Raw genomic sequence first — 10,391 nt, forward strand, 5'->3', positions numbered from 1 at the left:
TCTCTTTTGATTATGCCGCTGATAGGGTCAGATTCAGGAATGGCATCCAAACGTAAGCACCAGAAAGATCTTCACTAAGATAGTATTCAGCAAAGGGCACTCGGCACAAAGCGCCCTTTGCTGAATACCATCTTAGCGTGGACGTTACATCTAACTCTGGGCACTGTACATACTCCTGCTGAAACCTGATGTAAATCCTGCCATGCAACTTTTGGAAGCTGGGTGCATAAATGACCCCATTCTATAACATCGCAACTAAACCCTGGAAATGCCCCTGTCCCACCCTTTCCCCTCCCATGGCCATGCCCCCTTTTGAGTTATGCGCTAGAAATGTTAGTCATGTTGGCATAGAGTTGGGCACAGATTGATCTGCACACAACTCCTAATTTTTGCCAATTAAGTGCCAATTAACTCCAATTATTGATTGTTACTGCCATATTAACTAGTTTGTGCATGGATATGGGATCAGCGTCCACATTTGGGTGCCCAACTTTAGACGCCTCATTTAGAATCCAGGAGATAGCGTGTAAATGTAAAGAGTGTATATATGGGTAAAACAAGGGTGGAGAAAAGACAAACAAAAAGGAGGAGCAAACCTCACGTGAACGTGAACAACAAAAGCAGAAAAATGTGAGGTAGATCCAAGGAGGATATCAAGTAGTTTTTATTGGAAGAACAGCCTTAGTTTTAATATTTTCCATTTTAATATCCATATCAATTTTAATTTAATTTATAATTATGTCTTATATATAAAACTTCCTCTAATAAGCTTCTTCAAAGAACGTGAAACTTCCTAGTTCAAAAATTAGCACTTATCTGAATCAAATCAAGGTAAGATATACACAAAAAAGTGGCACATTTCTTGGCAGACTGGATGGACTGTGCAGGTCTTTTTCTGCCGTCATCTACTATGTTACTATGTTACTATGCTGTAGAAGTTTCACATTCTCTGAAGCTTATTATATATAAGACATAATTAAAAGTTAAATTAGATTTGGTATGGATATGAATATGGAAAATATTGAAACTAAGGTATTGGCCTGATGAAGAGGTAAGGTGAGTCATGAGTGGCTGGCTCATATGAGACAAATCGCCACTGAGGAGTCACAGTGCTTTTGGTTTTAAAGATGTTTTCAATTGATGGCGGCGGGATGCATTAGCCTTATTATACAATAGTATCTCATCACCTGGCAATGAACTCCTCCTAACAATATCTGGTTATGAATTTCTGAGTCCTGTAGGAAATAAAACCTTTGCCAGAACTAGTGTATGATAAGTTATGGACTAATATAAACTACAGATATCTGTTTGCAATTTTCAGAAAAAAATACTTTTGTATATTGTATTGTACGTGTAGACAGCAGGGAATGACTGTTTCACTTATTGCTCCAAAGAAGGGTGGGGACACTGCAGATAAATGAAGATCTGCAGCTAACTCTGGTCAGAGAGGTAAGTCATCCCAGATAAACAAGTACAAGGAGGCCAACCCTACTGAGCCATTATGAAGAAGAAAGAAAAAGGACATAACTCAACAGAGGTATACTGGGAAAGGATCCCGTCCTTCCAAACAAGAGTAATTAGTGATGGTTTACAGAGAGATTGCCCTCATTAAATCCTTTTGGGATGATATCATCTCCTATATCTCTAGAATATTGCATTTACAAGTGCCACTTGTCTTCTCAGTTCTGTTTATTTGCAGATTTTGCAGTGTTAGATCATGCCGCCAACAAAAATGAATGTGAACTTTTATATGTTATGTTTTTGTTCACATGCAAATGCAATCTGGCTTATTGGCATCAACCAGACCCCTCTACACATATGCATTGGCATCATTTGCTTTACAAGACTATGATATTAGAGAAGCTCAGTGTTCACAGATCTCCAGCCCACTGGCAATGTTACATGAAAGTGTGGGAACCTGTCAGGACTGTGATGCTACAAAGAGCCAGAAGTTGGATTTTGAACTGTTAGTTTGGACTGAGAGCCTGCCTCATGATATGGACTTAAGACTAAGCATAGATTTCTCCAAGGATGGTTGGCAATACTTGTGATCATAATGGGCGGGCGAATCAAGGATCTTATGTTCAATTTATGACTGGAACTGTTTTGTTTGTTGTGTTATTCAAATAAAATAAAATATAAATAAATAAATAAAACTCCTGAATGGACCTTAAAATTCTATTAGAGAAGGATTACCTCAACTTCTCAAGTAGACAACTTGATCTACTGTCCCATAAACCTAAAAGGCAGGATCACTATTTTAAATTTTATCCAAACAGACACAGGGAGCCAACTGAGAATCACACCATTGTTGAAAGAACTGACTTCTTTCTACAATGGTGTGATTCTCTTTTTCTTTGACAACCTCCCCAAGCATTCTGGATGAACTGTAGCTTAGGCATTAAGGAGGCAATTCTATAACTGGGCACCCTCTTTTGGGAGTCCCACTGCTGCTTATAATATCACAGCATCTGGGCACCCAGATTTCATTATAGAATACTAGAGAAAACCCACACTGGCATGCCAAATTTAGGCGTGACACTTTTCTGTGCACTTACACATGCAAGACACTCATAACTACATGCACTCAGTTATAGAATTGCATTTTAAATGGCTATATGACTCGGCAAATAATGCATTGTAGTAATCCAAATGATAGGTCACCAGAATGAGAGTCACAGCCTACAGTGCCAATAACGGTGCCCTCCACTAATGGCAATCTCATGTAGGCCCTGCTGACCAAAATGCACCTCCAAATCCAGGGCCTCTGTCAGAGTTACTCCTAAATTCCTTGGGACCAGTGGCAGCCTGTCTAACTCCCGTGGTCGTTAGTGAGCCTGGATATTTATGGTGACCATTTCCGGTGACCGGCATTGAATATCTGAGGAGTTTTGGGCCAGTTTAAACTTAACCGGCCAAGCCAATATTCAGTGCTGACCAATTAAGTTTATAGTGGCCAAAGATAGGCCTGCTATTTGGGCAGCCCAATTTGGCCACCAAACTTAGCAATGAGTTGAATATTCACAGCTAGCTGGTTATATTGCACAATATAGCCAATTAGCCGCTATGTGCTGACCACAAATATTCAGCATGAGATAGTGCTGACTATCACACTTAACCGGCTATGGTTTTGTCTGCTCCATTATCCGGAAATTCAATGCCAGAAGTCAGAGAAGGCCCGACATTCAATTTCCGTGGATAATGTCAGCAGCTGCTGGTTGAATATCGGGCCCCAAAACTTCTAATAATGACTTCCAATGGCTGAAAATAAAGATAAAGAGCAGGGGGGATAATAAGGATCTGTGTGACAACTTTACAGTCAATCATCTCAGGGCAGATACCTCGCGCTGTGCTGCTACAATGACTCTTCATAAGGAATGAACAGATCCAGTCTGGCACTGTGCCTTTAGTTCCCAGATTTTTATATCCACTGTAGCCCTCAATAGCTAGCGATTTTTGTTTGATCCTGCAAGTTTGTCTATTATCTGTGTCAATTAAGTAACCTTTCTCCATATATCAGAGAGATAAGTCAGACCACAATGGTCCATGTCATGATAATGTCATGACTGGACTACTGTAATACCCTGTACATTGATCAAACAAAAAAGAGTTTGTACCTGCTCCAACTAATTCAAAATGCTACAGCACAACTGATAGAGGGCTGCAATCAGCATGACCACATGACAACCTTCCTACAAAAATTATACTGGCTATCAGTATCTTACAGGTACAAATTTAAAACTCTTATCTTTGATTTCCAAGCTCTTCAGACAAAATGGACCACAGTATCTAAAGACTGTTAGCCCTCTACACAACTTTGAGGTCTCTTAGGTCCTGTCAAGAAGCATCACTATCTGTACCCTCGTCAAAAGAAGTTGCATGTTATGATTCTCACCAGTAAACCTTCTCAGGAGTAGCCCCCACACTCAGGAACTCACTACCAGGAACTCACTACCAGAGGGGTGATTCTGAACTCAAGACTACTTTTACTTCAGGAAGTAGGTGAAAGCCTGGCTTTTCTCCCAAGCCTTTAATACGTATGGTGACTGACTTTCCATTCACTCTCTGGACCAGCCTGCTGCACACCCTGTAACTATGACCAGTTCCTCATAGCTGTACATATAATTTGCCTTCAGTATAGCCACCCATCTATTTATCTTAATGTCTTTGTCCTACCCATCTTCTCCACTTGCCCTCTCAGCTGCCTAATAAGATGTTTCATTGCATTGTATTGTTTGAACAGCATTAGTATCATATCTACTGTTTCTTATTTGAATGTCCTCATGTGTGCCTATTAAGGTGTTTCATTCTTATTGTGGTAACATTCTGAGTATCATATCACTGTCATATACATGTTCTTCCATGCTGCCTATTATGGTATCATTTATATTTTGCTGACATTTATCATGTTTCTGTTATATGATTGTTTTCAGTGCTGTCAAATGTTTATATTTCTGATACTGTATTATATTATTCCTATTACTAGGATTCAATTTGCCATCTCTCTGTTTACCTCATTGATTGTATTTATGCTTATATTTGGTGATTTCAAAATTGTAAGTTTTATATCTTGCTGTACCTGGGTGAATCACTTCATTAAGGAGGTTAATAAATCCTAATAAATGAACAAATAAATAATTTAGCATGCATTGACACAGAGTACATAAATATCACTGTTTTTCTCTTTGTCTGTCCCTTTTTTGCATGTAATACATAATTTGCGCCTCTCAGGTATGGCCAAATACCATAAGAACATATGAAATGCCACACTATTCCTCCCCCACTCCCAAATGGTCTATCAATTCCAGCATCCCGTTTTGGACAGTGGCCACTGGAAGTAGCTGGCAGACTCAAAGAATACAGCCATTTCTTGCAGCTCCCTCCAAAGGATGACTTCTTGATGTGAGCTTGCTACTTGAATATTAGATGGACACCACAGACCTATACAAGGACAATATAATATTTTGGGGGAGGGTGGGTTCTACTCCTTTCTGAACTTTCATTTGCCTTTTTGACTGCCTCCCCATACTGGACCTTTTATTTCACTATCGTTTCTATGCTTTTCCATGTTCTATCTTGACTCATGATGTGTTTCTCCCATCTGAAGTTAAGGATTAGCAGTTGAATCTCACAACTAGCAGCCAAAAGTACAGTGACCAGCTACCTCAGTTACCATGTAACTGACTGGTCCACCCATGGGTTTACTTCTAGTGTATGAATGGACTTGCAGTTCCAATTTCCCTAAGAAAAGCAGGAGCTCAATCTCCTTCCACGCAGTTGGGTGAGACCAGGACTGGATCATTCTCACTAGTAAAAAAAAGAGTCAATATAGCCCCCTCCCCCCCCAAAAAAAAAACAAGTAACAGCACGAGCCCGTGTGTTGGCAGCTCCTAGAGGTTCAATGTATGATACTATTCATTGCAATTGCAGGGCCCAGGAATGAACATCCCACTCTGGAAGGCTGTTCTCAAGCTTCTGCACTATGTACCCACAAGTAGGCAAAAATCACAGTAGTGTTAAAGACCCTTTTGTTGGAGGTACAACAAGCCACTAGGAAAGCTGCAGGATGGTAGAACAATTAATAACAACTGCTATTGAAGGTGAAAATAAAATGAAGCCTTCCTTTGTATAATGATATCTGGCATCAGAAGAAAGATCTTCCAGTATTACACATCGAAATAAAATGAAAATGATGTTCCACTATTCATCATCAGAACCCAATGTAGGTATCACACTGATACAAGTAAAGCAGAAATACAGCACAGACAACTGAAAAACAAATTCACATAGAACTAAGCATTACATAACTCATGAATTCTTCACATCTCTATGTAGATGTCACATTCACAGATAACGTGCTATATTAATATTAAGAAAAGAAAAGCTAGAAGAGCAGCACAAATAGGGATGAGGAAGAGGGATGGACAAAAATAAGGGCACGTTGGGAATAGGGACAAGTTCAGGAAGGATTTTGAAAACAAAAAGGGTAATATTGAGCTAGACTCTGAAAGAGATCAGGAATTCTCTGAGGACTAGAGTGATAGCAGTCTTGATTTTTAGAACTTGTAATGGGAAAACAGTTATCTCTGTGTACAAACAACTTGTTTTCAGTTCATATGTACTGGTCCATAAGATTCAATGAAGTCCACTGTTCCCTTTCCTCCATAGAGCTCTCCTCAGTACCCCTTTCACCTCCCTGTTCCGCAGGCTGTAAATGAGGGGATTCAACATAGGAGTGATTGTGCTATATAAAAGTGGGATAACTTTACCCTTGTCAAAGGAAAAACCTGGGAGTGACCGAATATAACTAAAGGTGCCTGTCCCATAGAACAGAACCACCACAGTGAGATGGGAGGCACAGGTAGAGAAGGCCTTGATCCTCTTTTCAGTCGAACTTATCTTCAGGATGGCAGATATGATGATGATATAGGACAGTGTTATAAAAAGACAAGGTCCTACCCCTACAAACATCCCAGCTGTGAGAAGAGCCTTCTCATTGAGAGAGGTATCTGAACAGGAGATTTTATACAGCGGGGGTACATCACAAAAAAAATGGTTTATCCCATTGGGGCCACAGAAAGTGAGCTGGGAAGCCGCCACAGTGTGGATGGTTGAGTTCAAGAAACTAAGAAACCAGGAGAAGACTAGCAGGGCAAGGCAGACCTTCTGGTTCATTATCAGTGAATAATTGAGTGGCTTGCAGATAGCCACATAGCGATCATAAGCCATTACGGCAAGCAGAAAGCACTCAGTGCCAGCCAAAAGTTGGAAGAAGAACATTTGAAGAAAGCACCCCACAAAAGATATTGTCTTCCGTCCTGAGAACAGGTTGGACAACATTTTGGGCAGGATGATGGAGGAGCAACTAACATCTAAGAAGGAGAGGTTGCCCAAGAAGAAATACATAGGAGTGTGCAGACTCGACTCAGACAGGATGACTGCAATTATCAAGGTATTTCCCAGGACTGTACTGAGATAGACAAGGAGAAACACAAGAAAGAGCCAACGCATCAGCTCCTCTACATCAGAAAGTCCCAGGATAATGAACTCTGACACAGTACTATAATTGGTCATCACTTTCCGGTGTCCAGGACTTCTGTCTGAAAAATAGGAAAGAGAGATCATGGGTAAAAGTTTTCAGGGCTATGTTTAGATGGGTTGAAAGACAACTCCATGACATTCAACCACCTTCAAACCCCCCAGGTTCAGGTAATTAGTGTGTTTATAGGAATCCAAACACAGTTCTATTCCACATGATAGCTTCATGTGATGGAATAGAAGTGCTGCAGTGGTTTGTGATGATCCAGTGGAAGACAAATTTTGTTTCATCCACAAGATAACCTCATGGCATGGAATGAAAGTGCTTCAGTTAGCAATGCACTCCCTAACTATTGGAGATTAATTAGTTGTGCTTATAGGGAGGTTATTTGATAAAGGGGTTTGTACATTTAAAGCTTGCTTTACATGCAGAAAAAGCTTTTTATAAAATTGCACAGTGGTGCACATATGTATCAGTACACATGCAACAAGACAGCAGATTCTAATATGCATACCATATATAGCCATTCTAGGAGCACAGTTTAGATGGGGAAATGGAAGGAATCGTGATTTCCATGTGAATGTTATAAAATTTGCAAGAAAGAGAACCAAAGTGCAAAAAAATTGAGTGCTAGGCAAGTATTCTATGACGGCAAGGTCAGGCACAGAATACTAGCGTAAATCAGAATTTGAGTACTTTTGGAGTAAGTATTTATGCCATGTCAAAGGCTAGTGAACACACTCACACCTATATATTATCAGTTGAGTGAGTAAGAGCATAAGTGCCCGACACACCCCTGATCTACCCATGCTCCTCCATGTTGCATTTGCGCACTATAGAACTTAGGAGTTAATGTTCCCTTTTACTAAGCCGCATAAGTGTCTATGTGCGCCCAACATGCGCCAAAATGGAGTTACCACATGGCTACTGTGTGGCCCTTGCAGTAATTTCATTTTTGGAGCACACCCAAAAAATATTTTTTTATTTTCTGGTGCACATCAGTTACGCGCGCCAATTGGCATTTCGCATGCGTAGGTCATTACCGCATGGTTACCACATGAGACTTTACCACTAGGTCAATGGCTGGCGGTAAGGTCTCAAACCTAAAATGGATACGCGGCAATTTTCATTTTGCCGCACGTCCATTTTCGGCAAAAATTTTAAAAATGCCTTTTTTATGGGCGAACTAAAAAATGGATTGGCGCACACCCAAAACCCATACCTACGCTACCGCAAGCCATTTTTCAGCGCACCTTAGTAAAAGGACCCCTAAGTTTCTAGAATAGAGGAACTTAGGCATTAAGGAATCTAGGTATGTCTGATAGAGATGTCTAGGCATATTCTATAAAATGCACTTAAATTTAGACTTGGTCTATAGAACACGCCTGAGCTAAACACGCTGTGACCTAGCAGAAGATGGATGGGTATCGAAGACTTGGACAATGGACGTCCTCAACTGCGCTCTCCTGCACTTTTCTTGCCTGGGGTGGGCTCTCAGGGGTGGAGGCTGAGCCGGGATCACGGAAGGGAGGAACCCGAGCCGCATCGGAGCGTTCCTGCAGCAGGCTGTGGAGGGGGTGAGCGGCGGCGGCGTCTTCCTTTCCCGAGCAGCACAGGGAGGCGCAGGGACTGCCACAGGCATAGCGAAGGTGTCATAACTTTAAAAAAAATTGTAAAAGTCCCTCACAAGCACTTGGGACACGCAGCTTGTTTTTTTGTTTTTTAGATGGGTGTTAGGCGCTTTCCCACTGGTCTCTATGGGTCCCGTTCACAGCAGCCCCAACCTAACGAGCGGTGCAGACCTCCCGTTAGGTTGTCCACGGTAAGTGGAATCGTAAAATGGTAGTGCATCTCATTATAATAGCCTTGCAACGGTAGTGCAGCTCATTATAATAGCCTTTGGATCATTTGCATGCCATTTTCGTTAGCTGCTACCATGATCGGGAAATGGCTCGGAGAAGCCTTTTGTGCATGCCGCAGTTTACTATTGGCTCGTTAATGGCTCGTTTAGTTTAGTGCATCTGGTCCTGAGTGAAACACAGCAGTTAGGAAATTCCTCCTTTCAAACTTCCTCTCTCTGTTCTCTACTCTCTCAGTTCCCACCAACTGCTTCACCACCCCACAAACACCCCCACCACCAAAAACTACTCCCCAAAACTGCCCCGCCATCCTACAAACTACCCCACCCTCTATAACTACCCCATCACAATTGCCTCACCACTCTGCAAATTGCCCCACTCCACTACACCCTCACAACTGCTCCACCTCCACTCAAACTGTCCCCTGCAAACTGCCTCACCCTTAAAAACTGCCTCCATGCAACTGATACACCACTCACTCCACAATCTGTCTCCACTCCTAAAAATTATCCCTATTGCCCCATCCCAAAAAATATCTCCATGCAACTAACCTGCCACCCCACAAACTGCCCCACTCCCAAAAACTATCCCCCTGTAACTGCCTTCCACCCTATTAACTGTACTCACTGGCCTTAAAAATAACCCCTGAAACTATCCCAACATGCCCCAACTGCCCCCCATCCATTGTTTACCCCCTTCTACAGACACACAGCATACTCTTCACACACACATACACAAATTGTAAATAATTCCCTATTTCTGACTGGGTGCAGTTGAGTCATTCTGATCTATATTTTATTTTATTGTATTTGTCCTTAATTCTGCTCTAAAGTGTACTGTCCCTCCTATCTACAGTGTAACTAGCAGAAGAGACTTAGGGTAGTATCTACCCTATGAGAAGGCAATGGGGGTGGGGCACTGGAAGCGAGCTCTAGTGACAAGAAGGAAAGAGATGAGCTGACAGAACTGCTGCAGAGCGGACAAGTCACCCGGTTCCTAGAAGGAGACTTTTTGACCAGTCCTGGTTTTAAAGTAACATCCTAAAGTAGTGTGGTGTTTATAGCTCCCAATTCAACCCACTGAAATCAGTGCTGCAGATTCCATAATGCACAAGGCAGGGTGGAGCTGTCAAAAATCCAGGATGCGCCTTGAATCCCTCTCCTGGAACTGAATAATTTGATAATTCTGTGTGCTGTGCAAACAGGGTTACAGCATGCACTGGAAGAGAAGAGAAATGAATCCACCCAATCCCCCCTCCCCAGCCCTCCAATCTTATCTCATAAGTACATAAACAACCTCATACAGACTGAAGGTCCATTATGCCCAGTATCCTGTTTCCAACAGTGGCCACTCCAGGTCACAAGAACTTAGCAAGATCCCAAAAGAGTAAAACACATTTTATGCTGCTTATCCCAGAAATAAGCAGTGGATTTTCCTAAGTTCATCTTAATTATGGTTTATAGACTTTTAAGAACTTGTCCAAAAATGTTTTA

General features: G+C 41.6%; 1 protein-coding gene across 1 annotated transcript; it reads right to left on the reverse strand.

The window, feature by feature from the left end:
• Window positions 1–6,135: 6,135 nt before the first annotated feature.
• LOC115461970 (olfactory receptor 5V1-like) lies at window positions 6,136–7,074 on the reverse strand. The gene has a single exon (XM_030192020.1). It carries the CDS (start codon window positions 7,072–7,074, stop codon window positions 6,136–6,138), a length of 939 nt encoding a protein of 312 aa, XP_030047880.1.
• Between the last annotated feature and the right edge of the window lie 3,317 nt (window positions 7,075–10,391).

This window comes from Microcaecilia unicolor, chromosome 2 (genome assembly GCF_901765095.1).
Source record: "Microcaecilia unicolor chromosome 2, aMicUni1.1, whole genome shotgun sequence".
Classification (NCBI taxonomy): domain Eukaryota; kingdom Metazoa; phylum Chordata; class Amphibia; order Gymnophiona; family Siphonopidae; genus Microcaecilia; species Microcaecilia unicolor.